Source organism: Fistularia commersonii, chromosome 11 (genome assembly GCF_037954325.1).
Source record: "Fistularia commersonii isolate RoL2024-O1a breed Wild chromosome 11, RoL_Fcom_v1.0, whole genome shotgun sequence".
NCBI lineage: Eukaryota > Metazoa > Chordata > Actinopteri > Syngnathiformes > Fistulariidae > Fistularia > Fistularia commersonii.
Genome location: NC_141294.1, coordinates 19,855,898 through 19,879,469, shown reverse-complemented (window position 1 = coordinate 19,879,469; position 23,572 = coordinate 19,855,898). Strand labels below are relative to the sequence as shown.

Genomic DNA, 23,572 nt, shown 5'->3' with positions numbered 1-23,572 from the left:
AGCAGAGAAGTGGGGGAAATATTCAGAAACAGGTATAGAAGAGATGAAGCAAAGCCGTATATCATGAAAATGAAACACGTACCACACATAACACCTCTTTAGAATTTACGATGTCTAGCCTTGGCGGGATGAAAAATCTGAGATACGACCCATTGACGCAAATCACACCTTCACCCTCTGACCTCCACCTGCAAAGGAGAGAATCAACTCTACAGCATCTCTTTCTCTGAGCAGTGAGATCAATCATTTGCTTGATTCTATGTATTTATTATTAGCTTCCAGCTCCTTTTTTTAGTTTATCATTTTTCCATCTCCAGCCAATAAAAATGTAACTGGTAATCATCTCCCTGGTCAACAATGACGTTTTGGTCAGTTTGAGGAAAGTGCCCTCTTTCTTCTTAATCTTTTCTCTGAGTTTCATGCTGCTGGGACGAAAAATAAAATGTTGCATGAAGCAGAAAGAAGCTCATAAATCAGTTACAATTGTACAAGCCAATGTGTAAAAAGTTAAGGGGGGTCTCTCACACACACATGTGCAAAAGATAGACACGGATACATGCACACAGTTGAACACACAATCACATGGGTAGATACACAACCATCCAAATAGTCAGACACACACACACACACACACATACACAGCTGGAAAGCACAGTCCCATTCACTTCTGGCAGCCTTCAGCCTCCTCAGTGTTCAATAAGGAGGAATTTCTACAGTTTTCATGTGAGTGAAATAAAACAAAACACAATAAAATTAAGTCATGAATTAATTAAATGAAAAAAGTATATATAATTAAAGATTAAATAAAAAAAAAAACAGTCCAAACAAAATGAAATACAATTAATAGCATAATGAAAAAAGAAAAATAAAGTAATGATCAAAACAAAATACGATAAAAGACAGTAATAAATGAATGAATTAAATAAAAAAGAACAAATCAAACCAAACAAAATCCAATAAAAGGAAGTCATGAATGAATAAAATTGAAATAATCAATTAACAAAACAACCAAAATGCAAGAAAGTAATGAGGGAATAAAATGGAATTGAACTAAATACAATAAAACAATTTAATGAATGAATACAATAAAAAAATATACACTTCATATATATATAAATGTGTGTATATATATAAATGTGTGTATGTATATATATATATATATGTGTGTGTGTGTATATATATATATATATATATATATATATATATATATATGAATGAAAGAATTGGTTTCCAATCGGACTCTAATTAACGTTTAACAGAGTTGTTATTTTCAACTGTTCTTCATGTCCAAACATTATTCTGGGATTTTTGCAGGCACACACTACCAAAATTCAAAGATAACACAGCCGCCGCCTTCCCACAAAAAAACCTCACCTCACACAACAGATTCATCACTCATTGACCACCAGAAACCAAATAGTGAAACACTTTTTCCACAAAATATTTTTTTTGTCTGTCAAGGTTCACATTTTGATACTAACCCTAGCCCCATGGTGTTTTGTGTGTGAGTGCGTGTGTGTCAATGGGGGGAGAGGGGGGTTACTTCAGTAACTAACCCAGGCTATGATAATGTTGCTACAATAAAAAATGTATAAATAAACAGACTGCACGTAAACAAACTATAGGGCATCATAGTGGTGAAGTGGTTAGTGCTTCATCTTCACCCTGAAGGGAAAGCCGAAAGGAGAGGAAAAAGAACAGTTGCGCAATTCTGCACATCCCCTTATTCTTAAAAATGGGCACCAGCACACTTCTTCTCCATTCTTCAGGGATCTTCTCAGTCTCTAAGATCCTACTGAATAATCTACTCAGAAACTCCACTGCTACCTCCTTGAGACACTTCCACACCTCCACAGGTATATCATAAGGACCAACTGCCTGTCCAATCTTCATCCTCTTCAATGCCTTCCTCACTTCACTTTTATTAATCTCCTCTACTCTGTGGTCTACAAAAATCATCTCTTCTACCCTTGCCTCTCTTTTATTTTCCACATTCATTGGCTCTTCAAAGTTCTCTTTCCATCTTCCCATCACTGTTCTAGCATCTGGCAATACATTTCCGTCTCTATCCTTAATCGCCTTGATCTGCTGTACATCCTTTCCATCTTTATCTCTCTGTTTCGCCAACCTGTAAAGATCATTCGCATCCTCCTTACTATCCAACCGAGCATATAAGTCATCATACGCCCTTTGTTTTGCCTTTGCTACCTCTATCTTTACCATTTGCCGCATCTCCCTGAACTCCTGTCTGTTCTCTTCAGTCCTCTCAGTATCCCACTTCTTTGCTAACTGCTTCCTCTGTATACACTCCTGCACTTACTCATTCCACCACCAAGTCTCCTTATCTACTTTCCTTCCAAATGACACACCAAGTACTCTTCTACCTGTCTCCCTGATAACACTAGCTGTAGTTGTCCAATCATCTGGGAGCTCACCCTGACCACCCAGACCCTTTCTCAACTCCTCCCTGAAAACCATACAGCACTCCTCCCTATTCAATTTCCACCACTTTGTCCGTTGCTCTGCCATTGTCCTCACTCTCACCTACAACTACTTTGCAGTCACTGATCTCTTTCAGGTTACCTCGTCTATACAAGATGAAGTCTATCTGTGTGCTCCTACCTCCGCTCTTATAAGTTACCCTATGTTCCTATTTTTTCTGGAAAAAGGTGTTCACTACAGCCATTCCCATCCTTTTTGCAAAATCTATCATCATTTGTCTCTCTGCGTTCCTATCCTGGATACCAAATCTGCCCATCACTTCTTCATCCCCTCTAATGCCTTCACCAACATGTCCATTAAAGTCTGCACCAATTGCCACTCTTTCATTTCTGGGAATATTCTGCATCACTTCATCTAACTCATTCCAGAACTTCTCCTTCTCTTCAGATTTGCATCCCACCTGCAGGGCATAGCCACTAACAACACTGAGCATCGCACTTTCAATTTCCAATTTCAGACTCAAGTCTATCTGACATTTTTTACACCTGCAGAACTCCTACTGAATTTCTCATCTTGTCAGTACCATGATAGTACAAGTTGAAGCCTGCTCCGAAGCTTCTAGCCTACTACCTTTCCACCTTTCTTCTCTGCTTCATGTCGATCAACTCTGTACCTTTTCCTGTCATAGTCCCAATATTCAAAGTCCCTACTCTCAGTCCCAGACTCTTGCCTTTCTTCGTCTCTCTCTGCTTCCAAATGCAGAATTGCGGCAACTACAGAGGAATTAAATTGATGAGCCATACACTGAAGTTATGGGAAAGAGTAGTGGAAACTAGACTGAGAGCAGAAGTCAGCACTTGTGAACAGCAGTATGGCTTCATGCCTAGAAAGAGTACTGCAGATGCAGTATTTGCTTTAAGAATGCCAATAGAAAAGTACAGAGAGGGGCAGAGATAGCTTCTTCTTCTTCTTCTTCTCCTTCTTCTTCTTCTTCTTCTTCTTCTTCTTCTTCTTTCGGCTTTTCCCTTCAGGGGTCACCACAGCGAATCAACTTTCTCCATCTAACCATAGTCTCCGTATCCTCCTCTCTCACACTGACTACCTTCATATCCTCTCTCACTACGTCCATAAATCTTCTCTTTGGTCTTCCTCGAGACCTTTTTCCTGGCAGCTCCAATTCCAGCATCCGTCTACCAATATATTCTCTATCCCTCCTCTGTACATGACCGAACCATCTCAGTCTGGCTTCTCTGACCTTCTCTCCAAAACATCGAACATGTGCCGTCCCTCTGATAGACTCATTCCTGATCCTATCCATCCTGGTCACTCCCAAAGAGAACCTCAACATCTTAATCTCTGCAACCTCTATTTCTGCCTGCTGTCTTTTGGTCATTGTAACAGTTTCTAGTCCATACATCATCACTGGTCTCACCATTCTCTTGTACACCTTTCCTTTTAATCTGGCCGATTGTCTTCTACCACATAGTACCCCTGACACTTTTCTCCACCCATTCCAACCTGCTTGGACCCGTCTCTTCACCTGTTTTCCACACTCTCCGTTGCTCTGGACTGTTGACCCCAAGTACCTGAAATCCTCCAGCTTCTTGATCTCCACTCCCTGTAGCCTCACTGTTCCACCCGAGTTCCTCTCATTCACACATATATTCTGTCTTGCTGTGACTAACTTTCATTCCTCTCCTTTCCAGAGCATACCTCCACCTCTCTAGATTTTCCTCCACCTGCTGTCTGCTCTCACTACAGATCACAATGTCATCTGCAAACATTATGGTCCATGGAGATTCTTGTCTAACCTCATCTGTCAGCCTGTCCATCACCACAGCAAACAAGGGGCTCAGAGCTGATCCCTGATGGAGTCCCACCTCCACCTTGAACTTCTCTGTTACCCCTACAGCACACCGTACCAGTGTCTCACAGCTAGTATACATGTCCTGCACCAGTTTAACATACTTCTCTGCCACTCCTGACTTCCTCATACAATACCAGAGCTCCTCACTTGGCACCCTGTCATATGCTTTTTCTAGGTCTACAAAAACGCAATGCAACTCCCTCTGGCCCTCTCTGTACTTTTCTATTACCATTCTCAAAGCGAATACTGCATCTGTAGTACTCTTCGGAGGCATGAAGCCATACTGCTGTTCAAAAATACTGACTTCTGCTCTCAGTCTAGTTTCCACTACTCTTTCCCATAACTTGATTGTATGGCTCATCAACTTTATCCCTCTATAGTTGCCACAATTCTGCACATCCCCTTTATTCTTAAAAATAGGCACCATCACACTTTGTCTCCATTCTTCAGGCATCTTCTCACTCTCTAAGATCCTGTTGAATAATCTAGTCAGACAATCTACCGCTGCCTCTCCTTGAGACACTTCCACACCTCCACAGGCATATCATCAGGACCAACCGCTTTTCTACACTTCATCCTCTTCAATGCCTACCTCACTTCACTTTTACTAATTTGTGCTACTTTGTGGTCTGCAATAATCCCCCCTTCTACCCTTGCCTCTCTTTCATTTTCCACATTCATCAGCTCTTCAAAGTACTCTTTCCATCTCCCCATCACTCTTCTAGCATCTGTCAATACATTTCCCTCTCTGTCCTTAATCACCCGGACCTGTTGTACATCCTTTCCATCTTTATCTCTGTTTCGCCAACCTGTAAAGATCATTCTCATCCTCCTTACTATCCAACCGAGCATATAAGTCATCATACGCCCTTTGTTTTGCCTTTGCTACCTCTATCTTTACCATTTGCCGCATCTCCCTGAACTCCTGTCTGTTCTCTTCAGTCCTCTCAGTATCCCACTTCTTCTTTGCTAACCGCTTTCTCTGTATATACTCCTGCACTTCCTCATTCCACCACCAAGTCTCCTTATCTACTTTCCTTCCAGATGACACACCAAGTACTCTTCTACCTGTCTCCCTGATAACACTAGCTGTAGTTGTCAAATCATCTGGAAGCTCACCCTGACCACCCAGACCCTTTCTCAACTCCTCCCTGAAAACCATACAACACTCCTCCCTTTTCAGCTTCCACCACTTTGTCCTCTGCTCTGTCCTTGTCCTCTTGATCTTCCTTGTCACCAGAGTCATCCTACAAATCACCATCCTATGCTGTCTGGCCACACTCTCACCTACAACTACTTTGCAGTCACTGATCTCTTTCAGGTTGCCTCGTCTATACAAGATGTAGTCTATCTGTGTGCTCCTACCTCCGCTCTTATAAGTTACCCTATGTTCCTATTTTTTCTGGAAAAAGGTGTTCACTACAGCCATTTCCATCCTTTTTGCAAAATCTATCATCATTTGTCTCTCTGCGTTCCTATCCTGGATACCAAATCTGCCCATCACTTCTTCATCCCCTCTAATGCCTTCACCAACATGTCCATTAAAGTCTGCACCAATTGCCACTCTTTCATTTCTGGGAATATTCTGCATCACTTCATCTAACTCATTCCAGAACTTCTCCTTCTCTTCAGATTTGCATCCCACCTGCAGGGCATAGCCACTAACAACATTGAGCATCACACCTTCAATTTCCAATTTCAGACTCAAGTCTATCTGACATTCTTTTCACCTCTAGGACGTTCCTTACAAACTCCTCCTTCAAGATAACTCCTACTCCATTTCTCTTCTTGTCAGTACCATAATAGTACAAGTTAAAGCCTGCTCCTAAGCTTCTAGCCTTACTACCTTTCCACCTTGTCTCCTGGACACACAGTATATCCACCGTCCTCCTCTGCATCATGTCGACCAACTCTCTACCTTTTCCTGTCATAGTCCCGATATTCAAAGTCCCTACTCTCTCTCCCTGCTTCTGAACACGCACTCCTCTTCTTCTTGTTCCTGCTCTTCGACCCACAGTAGCCCAATTTCCATTAGTACCCTGTAGGTCATCAGTACCAATGGCGGTCGTTGTTAACCTGGTCCACGAAACTGGAAATTGAAGGTGTGATGCTCAATGTTGTTAGTGGCTATGCCCCGCAGGTGGGATGTGAATCTGAAGAGAAGGAGAAGTTCTGTGTAGTTAGATGACGTGATGCAGAATATTCCCAGAAATGAGAGCGTGGTAAATGGTGCAGACTTCAATGGACATGTTGGTGAAGGCAATAGAGGGGATGAAAAAGTGATGGGCAGATTTGGTATACAGGATAGGAATGCAGAGGGACAGATGGTGGTAGATTTTGCAAATAGGGTGGAAATGGCTGTAATGAACACCTATTTGAAGGAAAAACAGGAACAAAGAGTAACTTATAAGAGCGGAGGTAGGAGCACGCAGGTAGACTACATCTAGAAACTGTTACAATGACCAAAAGACAGCAGGCAGAACTAGAGGTTGCAGAGATAAAGATGTTGAGGTTCTCTTTGGGAGGGACCAGGATGGATAAGATCAGGAATGAGTCTATCAGGGGAACAGCACATGTTAGATGTTTTGGAGAGAAGGTCAGAGAAGCCAGACTGAGATGGTTCGGTCATGTACAGAGGAGGGATAGTGAATATATTGACAGATGGATGCTGGAATTGGAGCTGCCTGGCAGGAGGTCTCGAGGAAGACCAAAGAGAAGATTTATGGAAGTAGTGAGAGAGGATATGAAGGTAGTTGCTGTGAGGATACAGACAATAGGGTTAAATGGAGAAGATTGATTCAGTGTGGCAACCCCTGAATCGAAAAGCCGAAAGGAGAAGAATATTCTTGGAGCAATTTGCAAACAGCATCTTTCTAACCTTGTTTCTCCAGAGGGTAGACTTGAAACCAAGGAAAGTGAGAACTAGGCCAAGAAGGAAAATAATAAAAAAAAATTAAAGGCAAAAAATTAAGCTTTTTCTCAATTTGGTGGAGGTGTTGGGCCCTTCTTCCTTTATTTCAACTGTCATAACAACAACAAAAAGGACCATTCTCCCACCCAAACGCTATAGTACAAACTAAGACTTTCTTTCCCCACAGACAGTGCCAGGCAACAGGGGCATATTAATCATTCAAGTTCAACATACATTTATGCATTTTAGCAAAAAAACAAAACAAATCACAATTTAATGAAATATGTACAAACATTCAATGGAAATCAGGACTGATTTCCCAATAGAAAAAGTAAATTTGAACGTCATAATTAAAAAAAAAAAAAAAAGGAGAAAAGTGCAGAATGAACAGAGACAAAGAAACAAAACTCAAGGTGGTTGTCAAACCGTGATCTGTGTCCAGTAAAATTATCTTATATTATCATTATTGTGAAATACGTATGTAAGGAGTGGTGTTAGATTTAAAAGAGGTGCATCGACACATCTTATTGCCTCTTCGGATTGGCTGATGATACTGTGACACAGACACACAAGGCATGCGTGTGTGTGTGGTTGTGTGTACACAGTGCAAATGAAAAAAAAAAACGGTGAAATTACTTTAAACACTGAATCCGCAAAAGAACCACTGCAGTCCAGGACAGAGCGTCAGCTCTTCTTCAGCCTTTTCCTCGGGCGCCCTCCTTCCTCGTCTCCCCTTTGACTCGGTCCTTCCTCTCTTCTGGTGCTGCAAACTTCCTCAGGGCCTCTCTTTGGAACCCCTCCATTTCATCCTCGATGGCGCTGTCCTCCCCTCCGTCGCTCTCTTCCCCTTCAACTAGGTCTTCCAGGGCATCACCTACGTCACCAGCAAAGTCACGGAAGCTCCTCTGGTCGTGGAGGAAGACGCCATCAGCGAAGAACTCCGCGGTCAGCTTCCTCAGCTCCTCTGTGCCAGTGGCCTGAACGCCGGTCTCCTCCGCTTTGGTCAGGTAGGTTTGGAGGAGTGAGGTGAAGTCAGGGAGGCGGACGGGGAGGAGCCCCTCGGCCAGGGCGCAGCTCTCCACCGAAGAGCAGTGCTGGGGGGACTTTGAGCGTCGCCGAAAGCGGAGCTTCTGCTGCACCCTCTCCTCGGGCCGGTAGGAGTGAGCCGGCCTGGCCTCCCCCCACAAGTGCTCCTTGTGTTCCCCGTGGGACTTGGATTCCTCCCTCTGTTTGCGGGAGCTCCAGCTGTCTTTCTTCCAGTCACTGCTTTTCTCCTTCTGCTCCTGGTCGTCCTTTCTTGCCCGCTGCCTCCATTCCTCCCGCGCCGCCCCCTTGCTATGCTTCCTGTCATCTTCCCACTGCTTCCTCTGGCCCCACTCTTTCTCTTCTCTGCCCTGATCTTTGCCCCTCAGGTCACCGTCCTTCATCAGCTCCTTCTTCTCCCCTTTGTCTTTCCAGTACTTTTTCTCCCACTTCTCCTTGCCACTTTCCTTAAATCCCTTCTCCCTGCGATCTTTCCCTTCCTTCTTCTTCTTCTTCTCCTCACCCCTCCAGTGCTCGCCGCCGTTCAGTTTCTCATGCTTCATTTTCTCTTTCCACTCCTTCCTGTCACTTTTCTCGGTGCGTTCCTTTTTCCCCACTATCTCCTTCCATGGCTTCCCTTCATCACCACGGCTCACCTTTTCCTTCTTCCACTCACTCTCCTTCTCGGGTCTCCCCTGCTCATGCGTCTTCTCTTTCCACTCTGTTTTACCCCCGTCTTTACGCTCCCTCTTCTCTCCCTCTCTCCACTCATGTTTCTTGCCCTCTCTCCGCTCCTTCCTCTTGCCTGCATCGTACTTCTTCATCTCCTCCTTATCGGGCAGTCTGTCTGTGGGCCCACGTCCGCACTTCTCTGGCTGACCACCACGGGGAGGCACAGTGGGGCTCACTGGTGCACTGCCTGCTTCACCCGCTGCAGGTGGAAACACAGAGGAGTCATAACACACGGGGGGGAGAGAAGCATAAGGACATGGAGAGAGAGAAGAAGAAGAAGAAGAAGAGAGTTAAAAAAGAATCAGCCTAGCAAAAATCCTACAACTATTTCTTCTCTGTGGCACCTCCTCCCATGAATCCCCACCCAAGTACCTGATGGCCGTTTTGACTGAGTCACAGCAGCTCTCAGTGTTTCTAGTTCTCTCTGTAGGGCCGGCACAGACTCCAGCTCCTGCTTCATCCTCTCGTTCTCTTTCTGAAGGATGGGGAGAGAAGCTGTCTCTTCCCTCAACCTACTGTTTTCCTCCTCCCAACGCAGGCGCTCGGCTACTCCCTCCGCCATGTGTCCCTCAGCCACTCTTAGCTCCTCTCTCTGTGTCTGGATGAGAAAGAGAGAGCGTATCACACAGACAGACAGACAGACAGACAGGCAGACAGGCGGACAGACAGAATGGAGTCACGTACCTGAAGTTGGGCTTGAAGAACTGAAATCTGTTCCATTCCTTCAGCCATTTTAACCAGATGCTCAGGCTCACCATTTTCTATTTGGGGCGAATTAACGGCGGGATTTGGCCACTCCTGCTAACACACATGCACATCAATTTGCAATTTCTTCCAAGACCAAATAAAACAAGAAACAAAAAAGGAGGTGTGGAATATCCAAAGCAAAGGATGGTATTGACCTGTTTCTTGCCAGTGTTGGAGTCTCCTGGCTCCATCCCGCCGTAGCCGCTTTCTGCAAAGCAGTACGCAGGGGCTTACTTATTCCTGGCATGTGGTCGGTGGTTCTCAACAATGAAAAAGCATCCCCGGCCGGCAATACATACAGGTTGAGATACAAGGAGGCAACGCGTTAGATGATCTCAGACAAGATTAATCTTTGAATGTCCTTTTAGAACTGGTCTAGCATTTTCCAAAAATGTTTCAAAACTGATGGTTTTAGTGACTGATTGTCACTATCACGAATTATAAAAAGATTATATTAATTTCCTTAAATTAACTGCATATGAAGGCCATAAATATAAAATAAAAACGGTAAAAAATGGCCAGAATAGCAGCAAACTAAGAGCATTAAGTGGAGATGTTTATTAAGAGAAGTAAAAGATTATTAAAAAAAAAGGAACCAACATGCACTGCTGCTTTAAACATGCACATTGTAGCATGCAACTCACACACACACACACACACACACACACACACACACACACACACACACACACACACACACACACACACACACACACACACACACACACACACACACACACACACACACACACACACACACACACACACACACACACACACACACACACACACACACACACACACACACACACACACACACACACACACACACACACACACTTACCTTGATCCAGGTCCATGAAGACACCTGCAGGTATGACACACCTTAGTCTCAGGTGCCCCTTAATCTCTTCTAATGTGTTAAGTGTCAAATGTTTCTACATTTCTAATGACACAGGAATTTCTACAAGAGTGTCAGTGGGGAGTGTCAAAGTTTGACTGAAACTGAAACTTCCCACCTGAGAAGAATACTGTCCCGATGCCCAGCAGAATGATGGCGCCTAGGATGCACTTGTTCACAGTGAAGCCGCTGTCCTCTTCCCGCTGCGGCACCTTGAATTCTTCCACCACCTCCTCCTCCTCCTCCTCCTCCTCAGCCCGTCCAATCCGCTCCAGAGACGCCAGGAGCGACCTCCTCTTCCTTAGCGCAGAACCCTCCTCCTCCTCCGCTCCAGGGCTCTGGGCCCTCCCCTTCCCCATCTCACTGCTCTCAACAGGGGCTTAGGGATACAATGGGACAAGAGAAGAGTGCATTCAGTCCGATGTGGAAAACAGACAATTATTCGTTTGATTAGCAACTGCTAAGCTAATCCAATGGGAAATCTCAAGTCTGCAACAACAGGTTCCCATCCATCGTCAGGCACCAAGTTAGTTCCTGTTACTTCCTGCTGTGTCAGCAGACAAAGCCGTGCATCCCCAATCAGTGAATTTGTATTCAAATTCTGACATGAACGTCACCTGACGACACTCGCAAGCCTGACAACGCTCTGTCCCAAGTCATGCCGCACCCTGAGTTTTATTTTGAAAAGTGCCTGAATGCTATCATGTCTAAACTTCTGCCCCGGCTGATCCGTTCTTTGCTAACTGGTGGCGCACCCATCAGACATGGGGGTCGCTGTGTATTTCAAGAGAAGCGGAGCAGTGCCATTCTCCTCATATACGTAGCTAGGGGTAATGCTGACAGTTGATGGATTTGGGGTGGGGACAAAAGCCAATTATTGGCTAAATGACACACCAAATAAATTACAAAAACAGACGGCAAAGTTCTTTAAAGTTTCTGAACAGTTTGTTTCCCATTTATAATTGGGCCTCAAATAGAACCTCACTGACCCTAGTTAGTAAATAAAACTGCATCAAATGCACAGCCGAATGAAAAGGACAGGCTGGTGTTTTTCACATTTATATTTTAAAGCCAGATTGAGACAAAGTGCTGCAAACCCCCCAAAAAATTGCCACGCTACAAAAAAACGAAAGAATAAAAACTTTGAGAGGTCTCGGCCCCTCTGAAGCCAATTTACTTCTGCAAGTGTGTCACGCAGCTCGTGGTTCCTGCTGGATGTCGATTGCTGCCTCCCGGCCCAGATTCCCAAATTAGACAGCTTTACTGGCTGGCCCACCGCATCCATATGTCCAACTTAAGTCTCCAGAAAAAAGGGGTGAAGGAGGATTGAGCTGACGAGTCATTCTTACCTGGCTGCTCCTGTGATCCAGCGCCCCCTGGGGTCAGTTCTATCTTGTCCCCTTCTTGCTGGTGTTCCTCCTGCTGTGAGAACTCAGCCCCTTGTAGCGTCTCCACGCTTTGCTCCAGGGCCGGAGGCTCATCTCCGGAGGGGGTTAGGTGGGTGCTGGCATTGGAGAATGAATCGAGGTCAGGGCCGGGCTCCGACAACCTGTCAGCCCCTCCCTCCAATTGGTTGGGCTGGTCACGGTCTGTGCTGCCGGAGTCGGACAGAATCGGGGCATCCGTGTGAGACAAGGGCACGTCACTCTGTGGGTTGACGTCTGGGGCTTCATTTAGCTCCTTGGTCTTCACCTCTGATACCTGCGTGTCAGAAATGGGTCACGAAAGCTCCTGCTGAAAAGACAGCTTCACTTCACAACTTCTACCAGTCACTCTTTTGAATCACCACAGAGAGTGGAACCTTTGTGTTATTCAAATAGAAATTTGGGACATTAGAATCTTTTATTCCATCCACACTGAGACAAGGTTAGTAAATAAAAACTGCATGACACCACGGCAACTGTGAAACCAGTGCTAGTTCACGGTTACTGAGGTTTTGATCAACATCTCAAGTTCTGATGAGTCTGTTGGGGTTTAAAACCACTTGTATTTACCATTTTCTTCAAAACCGACTGCTTATAAAGAAGCAAAACATTTCAGTTGTGGTGCTCTTCTGTGGCCCAGTTGTGCCAGAGGTCAGGAACCCTGATGAAAATGGGTTTCATACGTTTTAGGTTAATTTTACCTGCAACGTTCACTAGGGTGTCACTTCAGCCAGGTGATGGCGCTAGTGAGTCGATTGGCTGTTACTGAGCCAAGTCAGTAACTTCCTGAATTTTAGAGCCTTTCTTTATTTCATTAGACAGCAATGGGAGAGGTGAATACGAAAAAAACATATTGAGTTCAGTGGGTCTAACAAATATCGATGGGTCTCACCAGAGGGGCCGCCTCCGTGGGGAGCCCCTCGGCATCTACCTCACCGCTGGCAGGCCAGCTCTCTGCCTCACCGCCTGCCCAAAAGAGGGGGTGGAGAGTTGGTTAGAGCAAGAAAAGATACCAAGTGAAAACCTTGGAGCCGAGAGACATTCCCATCTAATTTGTTTCGAAGCAAAAGATCGATCTGCTGCTGGAACCGTTTCATCATGGCCACAGGGTTGGGGGGGGACCTCTGCGTCACCGCAGTAATATCACACTTCCAATATGTCACCGTGACTCATGAAGCTGAAAAAAGGCAGGATCAGAATATCTCCTGAGAGCAAAAAGGACAGGCATCGATTCCCTGGTCAGCTCTGCTTGACTGACCAGGGCGGCTTCACCCATCCAGAGGAGGGAAGCCACCTAAAGATAAGAAAAAAATGGCTTCCCGACAGTAAAAAGCACAAAAACTGTTAAGATTTTTATTTTCATTTATTCCATTTATCAATGTATAGTAACATCAATCAAACCCAATCAAGAGTTTAACACACCGTTAATCCCATAATATGTGCTACGCTCAGTATGGATTGCTGTTGTTTTGTTGCCTGGGCTGAGTAGGGAGCCAAAATTGTGATATCAAACTGAATATGGGTTGGTAAAATCATCTTCTGCACCATAAAGAAGCAAAATGTTATAAGGACTGTAATATTTATCCAATAAACTTTAAAAACAGCACCTGCTGCAGGTGGAGGATGATCTGTTCCTTCTGCTAGAGGCCTGAGGGTTTCAGCTTCAGCTTCCTGATATTAAACACAGACAGTCAGATCAGGTTAATAACCATTTCATCACTAACACCTGGAAAGTCAAATAACTGGCTGAAAATTTCTAACTTTGTCGAAACGCTGCACTCGCCATTTTTTAATTTGTATTCTTTAAAAAACGGCAGAGATTCATTTTTGATTTAAAAAAAAATAAAATAAAATGCAGTGCACAGCATTTGAGTGGCTCAAACACTGTCATTTGAGACTTAACATGATTTCTTAAAAATGATAATATGAAGACTGTGCGCTGCCTCACTGATAATTCATGAGAAACCTGCTGCATCAAACTCCATATGCATGCTTTCCCAAACACCATTGCCGTAAAAATATAGCATATTAAGTCATTTTGTGTTGCAAGAACAAAATTCCTATTGAACTGTTGTTTATTTCATTAAAAAGTGCAAGCAGGTTTGAAGAACCTTTGGTGTCAACGTGAATTGTCTCATTAAGAGCGCTTCTGGAGCCGGTCTTTTGCCACTTCTGCAGGTGTCCTATCAGATGTGGGGTTTTCCCGGACAAGTGAATAATCGATAGACTGACGAACAAGAGGAAAACTGGATCCGGAGTTTTGGGGAGGTGGGGAGGGTTATCAAAGAACCACGACGGCAGCTCCCTCCGTGTTACAAATAAAAAAAAAAAAAAGAAGAGTTTTTTAAGACAAACCTACTTCTCATTCAGGTGACCCAAAAAAATATTCAATGGGGACGTGAATTTTTTTTTCCAACTGTATTTTCATTGAGGTCATGCACACAGTGACTGTTCATATACCTGCTGTCATGATAAAGAGTGCAATATATACCTCAGGAGTGAGGAGTGTCCAGCTGGACATGGTGCCCGCCCAGAGGCTTTGCTGATCTCCGACAACTGCAGACGCACAAACAGAGGGAATTTCACACACACATGCACACCACTCCTGCCGCTATGGACTTTTCTCTTCAGTTTGCTCCCACAATCAAACAGCGCTCAAGTCAGATTAACCAGAATAGTCTTAAAAAAGACACAAACTACTTGAAGGAATCCAGGATTTCAAAATGATACATCGGGAGGAGTCTGATAGGAGAGTAAATCTGCCACCTGATGAAAAAGGAGGCAAGGCAAAACCGGGAAACACAGTGATACCTTTGTGTTTGGCTTCTTCTTAAGAAAAAAAAAAAAACAAAAAAAACAAGAATTTCTTACGATATATGCAATGCGTTATTTGTCGAGAGAGGAGATGAACAACAGCAACCGACACATTGTGTCAGCTTGAGGAAACTTGTCTGGCACGTTGTCTCAAGATTGGAGCAAAACTAAAACATCTGCAACCAAATCTTTTACTCAAGAGTTCCCAATGAAAGACAAAATAACATTTTCTAAAGATTATCAAGATTCTAAAAATCTGCTCTCTTGCCATCCCAAAAAGAAAAAAGGGCTAAATAAATAATACATTATATTTGAGTTGCCTTGTTGAAAAAAATCAATGACAGGCAAAATATGGATTCAAAAAAGCAGTTTAAGGAAAAGTAAAAATGTTGTTTAAATAAAGAAACATGTACACACATCTGTACACATGCACATACACACGTAAAATATAAACACACACGCGAACATTAAATAACTAAAAATGACACCAGCTGGCGCCAGGTGGAATAGGCAGAACGGGTAAGGTAACTGCTGTGGGATAGAAAGGGATGACACCCAGACTCAGGTGATTGATGGTGAGAGAAGCTGTTGGTAATGGATAAGGTGGATTTAGTGCCAATGAGGAAAACCTTGGTTTTGTCGCTGCTTAATTTGAGGAAATTCAGGGTGAACTCGGTTTTTATTTCAGATGCAATCAGAGAGCGAGGTGGGCGGGAGAGTTGACAAGGATTTTGTGGTGGGGCAGAGCTGAGTGTCATTTGCATAGCAGTGGAAATGAACGTTGGATTTGTCAAAGATGTTGCTGAGGGGAAGGACGTAGATGATGAAGAGGAGGGGTCCCAGGACAGAACTCTGGTCCAAACCTGTAGTAACAGGGGAAGGTATGCATTTGAATGACTTAAGTTAAATGAACTGAATGCGACCAGAGAGCTAAGAAATGAACCAGTCTGGCAATGTGTGGGTGATGCAGATAGATGACAGTCTGAACACCAAATCTACCATGCTGATAGTTTTCACATCAGATCACAGCGGCAGTATCTACCAATAGATCCTTGTAGAACAGCCACCCGTCGGATCCTTTAGCCCCAGTGATCAGTTCACACTGTTGAGGTTGCTCTGAGACAGGGGGCTATTTTTGCTATATCCTGCTTCGCTGCGCCGTGTCCAAGATAAAACTCCTTTTATTTCCTTTGTATATTTTTTAAAAGAATCCCAGATAAGACTGTGTCATATTGGGTGAAATCCTCCGATGCTAGATTTCTGACTTATTATAAACAACTACCTAATTCTTTGCAGCTGTCTTCTAACCCAGAGTAATGTAGTCCACACAAAACGATGTGGATCCAGTCGAAAACAGACTCACCAGGCAGTTTGGTCAGAGCCACCTGCTCCTGGGATGCTCCAGGGATGCCGCGGAGTCACAGGCGGGGAACTAGAGTGGCTGAAGCTGTCGACGGATCCGGTGGCAAGCGAGGCTTAGGGCTGTGAAGAAGCAAAGTCATCACCAGCAGGAAAACCATGGCGAATGCAGTCTCTCTGTGAACTTCAAATGATATGTTCCGAAAAAGATTAACGGCCTCAAAACAATTCACTTCCTGGAAGAGCAGCGAGTAGCTCAGAGTGGGAAGAGGTTAGTAGTTTGCTGTATTGTTCAGAGCCCTGCCTCTAGTCAAGATTGTATTGATAGTGTGCATGGTTGAAAGAAATTTACATCCTTTGTTGACACGAGGACAGGATTTGAATACAGGCCTCAGCCTGCTAGCATCAACCCTTTCAACAAATAAAGGACCAGCTGTAATTTGCAGTTAACAGTTTGCCTCTCTCTTTCTCCGCATGGCATCCAAACCCTCGAGAGCATTCAGGTCGTCATTAGTAATTCTCATGCATCGCAGGCCGTTTGGTCACCCTGGCTTCTGATCGGCAAGTCGGAAATGGTTTGCCAGAGACTCGGGTAACTAAGGCCAGCACTGTGCAGGAAGCAGAATGGGCTGGCCGTCTCACCACCATCTGGGCTGTCAATGGAATGCCTACCAGAGCTGTTCTTTTGCTTGTATGACAGGAGTTGGACATTTCACAGACATGCTTAGTAAAGTTTTTCGCCACATTCTACCTTCGTGGAAAGAGTAAGAAAAGTTCTCATAATTGGATTTTTTGAGGAGAAACAGTGCAACATTTTAATTTCACCCAAGCTCCCATGTCAGGAAACTCCGTACCTGCAGCTATATGTTGTTTTTTTTTTGTTGTTTATCTTCCCCTCTTTCAGGATGACATGAAGTATTTACTATGTTTGTCCTTGCTTTACTTCATCTGAATACTGTAGCGTTGTCACACTTCACCCACCATCCTCGCCCCCAAATTGGATTCTCTCGTTTTGCAATTTAGGTCTCCTAATAGAGGAGGTCCCACAGGGGGGTCTTCTGAATCCAGCCTCAGGGTCCGAGGAGCTCACAGAATGGTTTAAATAGATATCTGCTAAATATAACAGCCAGGAGAGTGACTAGAGATGGGAGGAGTGCGTGCGTGCGTGCGTGCGTGTGTGTGTGTGTGTGTGTGTGGATGGCAGCCACCAGGGAACAGAGACAGCATTGAGGACAGGTTCATTAAAAAAGGGGGCAAAAAATTAATAAACCTAAACTTAGATCTGCTGAGCCTTCTCTTTAATGGCTATTTGTCAAATCCGATTTGTTTTTTTTTAATGACAATCCCCCTGCATGAACCCGACTGATCGTAAATAAAACACACACACACACACACACACACACACACACACACACACACACACACACACACACACACACACACACACGGAGAGGATCGAGTCTCGGAGGCTCGTCCTTGACAAGACTTTGACGTGACAGGCGAAGGGGTTAAAGAGTGTGGCCACTTTATCTACCAGTCTTGGTCTAAGCCGTTGGAGAAGTAGACAAAAAATACCAAATAAGGCCAGGACTCAACTTCGGTAACGAGACGCATTACTCAAAACGCTAGCTTAGTTAGCTAAACCTCCGTCAGTAGCATCTGGATACCAAATTTCTCGCATATATACGTTATGTTTCTAGGAGCAGAATATGGTGACATATGGTGACATATGGCGTTTACAGAGGAGGGGGCAAGGGGGGTGGTGAATATAAAATCAGAAACAACCACTATAAAACGTGTTGAAAGTGAGTACAGACGAGTTACTTTTTTCTTCAATAATGCATGAGTGACTGAAACTTTAAAATACTTTTAAATCAAACCTATCTTAAGATTCATCCAGTGAAACGCACAAACAGGAAACGGCAACGACGTGATGTTTTACCAACTAAATATGATAATATTCTTTTTTAAAAGCTCTACATCAAACTTGTGGGCGTTCCTACCTTGCACAGATCGCAACTTCAGGTCCCACGGAGTGTCACGCCGACGGCTGAAAACTCGAATATCTCCTATCCAACTTGGGAACTCCGGGGACGAGCCTCGTCTGGAACGTGCTCGAGCCGCGTCCCCTCTCGCCCACTCAGCACAGGCCTATGCTCAGATCCCACCTTCTTCCTGCCAGCTCGACCAATAGCAACGCGACATTTGCAAAACTTTAAGACTGATTGACATACGCAGGTGACCAGAATATCTGTTCAATTTGAATGCAAATACATTTATGAATGTATATATATATTGTGGTGTTTCAACGATTAAATAATGGTGGAGGCGTAGAGGAGTTCTGTTATTTTATTTGAAACACCAACAAAATACAACTGGAACTTGAACATCGAAATATACGAAATATACCCAGCTTAAGAGACCACGCCCCTTTGTGTCCGCCACACATACCTACGAATGCAGGGCCAGGCAAACTTGGTTCACAGAAGTTTCACTGATGCACGAACTTCCGGATGTGAGAGCGAGTGCACAGTCGAAAACCCGACGCCGCCAAACCGAGACATCACAGAGAAGGGCAGGGCTACCTTTCTGAACAGCCACATCATCCAGCACGAGACCCGTACTCAATGACCGCAGGACGTGGACATCCGTACCACTGGGCCATAGCTCCAAAATCGATCCCGACATCCACAGGACAGACAAGAACCCGCGACAAGCAATCTGCTACAGGGTTGAACTTCCCAGCCACATGCCTAATGTCCATAGTGAACTCGGACATAGCTGCAAGGAGTGGCAACGGCTTGTGATCCACATACGCTGTGAAGGAGCAACCCTCCAGAAGAAAACGGAAGTGCTGCGCAGCCAGATGCAGGGCCAACAACTCCCTGTCGAAAACACTGTATTTGCGTTCGCTGTCCCTCAGTTTGCGGCTAAAGAAGGCAAGCGGCTGCCAGGTATCTGACACCCACTGTTCGACCACAGCCCCTACTGCCACATCAGACACATCAGCTGTCAATGCTATCGGCGCCATGGGCGCGGGATGGGCGAAGAGGGCCGCATTCCCCAGGGCGCGCTTAGCCCCGTCAAAAGCCTGAACCCGTTCCAGTGTCCAGTTAACCTCGTCTTTTGCACATCGGGAACACAAAGCTTCATACAGTGGCCGAAGGAGGTGAGCAGCACAAGGGAGGAAACGGTTGTAAAAATTGACCATGCCTAAGAACTCCTGCAGCGCTTTGACTGATGCCGGACGCGGGAAATCAGTCACCGCCTGCACCTTCGATGTCAACAGAAGTGCGCCCTGCGGTGAAAAGCGTTGCCCTAAGAAATCAATCGATGAAAGACCAAACTGACACTTAGCCGGGTTGATAATTAGGCCATGCTTGGCTAGGCGGCGGAAAACCTGAGTTAGGTGCTCCAGGTGCACATTAGCCGACGGGCTGGCTACCAGAATATTGTCAAGGTAAACGAAAACGAAGGGGAGATCACACAGCACCAAGTCCATGAGCCGTTGAAAGGTCTGGGCGGCCCCCTTCAACCCAAAGGGCACACGAAGAAATTTGAACAGACCAAACGGGGTGATCACCATGGTCTTGGGCACATCCTCCACGTGTACTGGTACCTGGTGATAAATGCGCACCAGGTTGACCTTGGAAATGATGGTGGCGGCCGACAACCGCACGGAGAAAACCTGGATGTGGGGAATAGGGTAACAGTCGCCCATGGTCACGTTGTTCAACCTGCGATAGTCGTCAAACAGGTGCTAAGGCCTTGGGCACCATGTGAAGTGGGGAGGCCCAAGGACTGTTAGACCGCCTCACGGTCCCCAAATGTTCCATGGTAGGGAACTCCTCCCGAGCAGTCGCTTGTTCGGCAGCGTCCAGGCGCCTAGCCCGCACAAAAACCGGCAGCCCCACAGTGGGGATAAAATGCTCCACTTTGTGTCTCAATGAACCGGTGGAAAATGTGGGTGTCGTCAGCGACGGAAAATCTGCCAACAACCGATGATAAACATCCCCTGAAACCAAAAAATTGGTGTGTGCATGTGGCCAAAACTGCTCTGTCTCACAGGGATAGGTGGCAAAAGACAATGCGTCATTAAGGCGGCGGTTTGCGAGGTCCACTAACAGGCCGTTGGCACACAGAAAGTCGGTGCTGATAATGGGGGCCATCAAAGCAAACTGACAACGACTGTAAACTGAAGGTGTCTATGGCGGACCTGTTCGCAGCACTTAACAGCGGTCCGCTGCCTCTGGCCCGCATGTCCTCCCTTGTCGGTGGAATCAGGCTCTTCTGCGATCCAGAGTTAACCAGGAACCTGAGCCCGAACAGCAGCTGTGTGTGATTGCCGGCGCTCACAGCTACTACTAAGCGCCGGCCTAACCGCCGAATCGCTGGTGGAAAAAACAAGCCCGTCCTACGTCTCCTCTGTGCGGATCCTTCAGCTATGACGGGTGCATCCTCGTCTTCACGCGCCATCTGCGAGGGCTCCGGAGTTGCACTCTGGACAACGAATGTTCTGGAAGCTAGCAAGATGCGGTCAGCCTTCTCCGCCAAGCCACGGTAGTCGCCGGCGGCTAAACATCGGGAGTTCACCAGGATCGCACGCACAGAGGCCGGCAGTTGATGCAGAAAAACATGTAGATAAAGGAACCCACCATCGTCGGATCCCAGCAGCGACAACATGTCCTCCATCAGATCCACAGCAGACCTGTCTCCCAAGCCGGACATGGACAGTAGCCTGTCCGCCCGCTCTGTAGCGGACAGCTTGTACCTCCGAAGTAGGAACTGCTTTAACGTGGCATACCTGCCGCGCCGCGGAGGGTCGTGTAACAGCTCTATGGCCTGTTTCGTGGTCTGTTGGTCCAGCGCCGTGACGAACAAAAAATACCTGGCATCCTCTGACAAAACTCGGGTCCAGCTGAGCTGGATGGGGCACCGTAGATGAAGTAGAATAGCAAACTTCACCTGATTCAGACATGCTCAGTTTGGGTTCACTAATGTGGTGTTTCAATGATGAAATAATGGCGGAGGCATAGAGGAGTTCTGTTCATTAATTTGAAACACCAACAATATACAACTGGAACTTGAACATCCGGGATCAACTAAATATACCCAGCTTAACCACACGCGCTGACTGTTAGTCCCGTGGAGTGAGAGACCACGCCCCTTTGTGTCTGCCACAATATATAATATTTCAGCCATCATCTGTTGCCAGGCAGGGTCAAAGTCAAAGAAATCTGCCTCATGGGGCTGCACAATCGGTTCTGCAAGCCCTTTACGCAAAAAAATAAGTGTTGATGACACTGTTGCTTGAGTTGGCGACATCGAAGCCTTCTAGCAGGCGACAGCAACTTCAGCGTATTCACACCCTCTGGTTGGATAGTCAGAGAGTGGACCAGTGTATTGGCAAGGAGAAGTGTAATAGCCAGCTGCGAACAGAAATATAGTTGTGTTTGTTTGATATCTGTATTGTCAACCCACAATGGCTGCAGGAGGAGAGGAAGAAGAAGAAGAAACAGAGTAAGTTGCTAATATATTGTTAAAGCCATTTTTAGATGGGGTTTCTAGATGAACCTGTCACAACCAGGAAAAGGGTTTGCTGGGAGTGCTTGGAGCTGAAGCGCACGGATAATCTGTGCGACAGAATAATTGAACTCTTGAAGTGAGTTGTGAGTAAAATGCTGCTAGTTTACTAAATAATACTTAAGTTTATAAGGTTATTATTGGTGTTTTTATGTGTCGCAGCTGTTTCATATAAAGATATCTACTGTGGCTACTGTCCATTTTTGTGGCTCCTGCTCCGGGACCAGACTTTGTTGTCCAGGTGTGTTCAGATTTAAGTCAGGGAAAACCATCACAACGGTCAGGATGGTTTACTCAAAGTCAGGAAATACACTTACGAGATATCCCGGGCCAGAGATATCCCGGGCTAGAATGAATGTCACCCTAAGAGGATCGTTCACCCTCTCTGCAGCACACCGGCCGAGACGCGTCCAGCGGATGTGCAGGTGAGGAGGTTCTGGCCCCGGTTCTGGCGCGGTCATTTTGTACCATTTTATACCTAATGAAGACTTGTTTTATACACTCTTGGAATTGTGGCACTTGGGATGCCGGGCCGCGCGGGAAAAGCCGCGGGGTGCGTGACCGATCACGCGCGGGGCGTGTCAGTGGTAGAGTACGGAGTTGGGCATCCCTTTGTCGTCACGTGATGCGTTCCTGCGAGCGAATTTCAACACTGCACGAGTTATCTATCCACTGTTGTCATCGGGCAAGAGGTTTGGAATGTCTATTCAATTTGAATGAAAATACATTTGTGAACACACACACACACACACACACACACATATATATGTATGTATACATATACATATATACATCCATCCATCTTCTTCCATATGCACCCTGGACTGGTCGCCAATCAATCGCAGGGCCACACAATCGCAGGTAAACACACATATATGTATATATATATATATATATATACATATACATACACACACACATACACACGCATCACATGTATATGTAATGACATCAAGTCTAATCACACAAAATATCACAAAACATACTTAGTAAATATTTCTGTTTATTCTGTCCAACATGTGATACTGCATTAGTTAGCACAAAAGTGTAGACATCATCAGTCACTGTGTCTTCTTCCTCCTGCTATTGCTGCTTTATTGTCACAGCACTTTTTGTGAACAGAACCAGGATCGTTTTACATCCCTCCAGATCTCAGATCAGCCAGGAATTTGTAAAAAATGATGGCCTGAACCAGTCCCAAAGTGAACAATCGTAGCACGTGTTTCCTGGGATGAGCTTCCTATAGATAAGAAAATGAGAATAAATGATGTAAAACATTACAAAACAACCCGGTTGTTCACCATCTTAAAAAAGAACCATAACTCTTGGCAGCAGGCCGTAAATGTGTTGTCCTGTTTAACTCCAGTGGTGGTTTGCTGTCATGGGGGTGGGGATGGGGGGACGACAAACAAACCACTACTTGCCAACGCTTTGCCATCTCCGCTGATCAAACACTCCATCTCCGATAAAATAAAAGCTGCTTAAAATTACACCGTGGGAGCCAACAGAGACATGGGAAGAAGAAAACGAAAAAAAAAAAAAAATCAATGTTTAACCACTTCATCCACTTCATCAGTCAGTCCAGGATCTCTTTAATGCACCAGCAGCAGAGGAGGAAGTACAGGCACTCCTTCACAGACTGGATGAAGCCGTAGGCAAAATTCCCCCCGAGGAAGTTCTTGCCTCGCCCGAGACCCATGGCAAAGTCTCGCAGGTGCTGTCCGAGAGAGGACGAAGGCATGGCCTGGGGGAGAGGACGCTGAGGGTGC

At 45.4% G+C, this 23,572-nt stretch overlaps 2 protein-coding genes and 1 long non-coding RNA gene across 5 annotated transcripts; all 3 read right to left on the bottom strand.

Moving 5' to 3' along the window:
* Window positions 1-170: 170 nt before the first annotated feature.
* Window positions 171-5,570, bottom strand: LOC147230026 (uncharacterized). Its single transcript, XM_086155813.1, has 3 exons — window positions 5,119-5,570; window positions 1,828-2,128; window positions 171-188 (listed from the first exon to the last, which is right to left on the bottom strand). Exons 1-3 carry the CDS (start codon window positions 5,568-5,570, stop codon window positions 171-173), a joined length of 771 nt encoding a protein of 256 aa, XP_086011939.1.
* A 1,712-nt stretch (window positions 5,571-7,282) lies between these two features.
* Window positions 7,283-18,371, bottom strand: pbxip1b (pre-B-cell leukemia homeobox interacting protein 1b). Of its 3 annotated transcripts, XM_086155763.1 has the most exons (13): window positions 18,224-18,371; window positions 16,225-16,343; window positions 15,491-15,724; window positions 14,539-14,603; window positions 13,655-13,718; window positions 12,940-13,013; window positions 11,973-12,324; window positions 10,742-11,002; window positions 10,567-10,590; window positions 9,878-9,930; window positions 9,660-9,773; window positions 9,348-9,573; window positions 7,283-9,174 (listed from the first exon to the last, which is right to left on the bottom strand). In XM_086155763.1, the coding sequence occupies exons 4-13, from the start codon at window positions 14,566-14,568 to the stop codon at window positions 7,916-7,918; spliced, it is 2,457 nt and encodes an 818-aa protein (XP_086011889.1). In that variant the 5' UTR covers window positions 14,569-14,603; window positions 15,491-15,724; window positions 16,225-16,343; window positions 18,224-18,371; the 3' UTR covers window positions 7,283-7,915. The 3 variants fall into 3 exon arrangements, with proteins under 3 accessions (XP_086011889.1, XP_086011888.1, XP_086011890.1); XM_086155762.1 differs by lacking the exon at window positions 15,491-15,724; XM_086155764.1 differs by lacking the exons at window positions 10,567-10,590; window positions 15,491-15,724.
* A 4,418-nt stretch (window positions 18,372-22,789) lies between these two features.
* On the bottom strand, window positions 22,790-23,382 carry LOC147230024 (uncharacterized). The gene is made up of 2 exons (XR_015106838.1): window positions 23,224-23,382; window positions 22,790-23,039 (listed from the first exon to the last, which is right to left on the bottom strand). It is a non-coding gene; the product is annotated as an uncharacterized LOC147230024 (long non-coding RNA).
* Window positions 23,383-23,572: the final 190 nt, after the last annotated feature.

What these genes read in the sequence shown, in the direction of transcription:
- LOC147230026 (XM_086155813.1), bottom strand. Translation starts at nt 5,570, where the DNA reads ATGGTGATTTGTAGGATGACTCTGGTGACAAGGAAGATCAAGAGGACA. An exon ending in GATGAGAATGATCTTTACAG is followed by an intron (nt 2,129 to 5,118) that starts GTTGGCGAAACA and finishes TGATCTTTACAG; the next exon opens with GTTGGCGAAACAGAGAGATA.
- pbxip1b (XM_086155763.1), bottom strand. Translation starts at nt 14,568, where the DNA reads ATGTCCAGCTGGACACTCCTCACTCCTGAG. An exon ending in CGGGACAGTATTCTTCTCAG is followed by an intron (nt 10,591 to 10,741) that starts GTGGGAAGTTTC and finishes TCATACCTGCAG; the next exon opens with GTGTCTTCATGGACCTGGAT. An exon ending in CTTCATGGACCTGGATCAAG is followed by an intron (nt 9,931 to 10,566) that starts GTAAGTGTGTGT and finishes ACTGCTTTGCAG; the next exon opens with AAAGCGGCTACGGCGGGATG.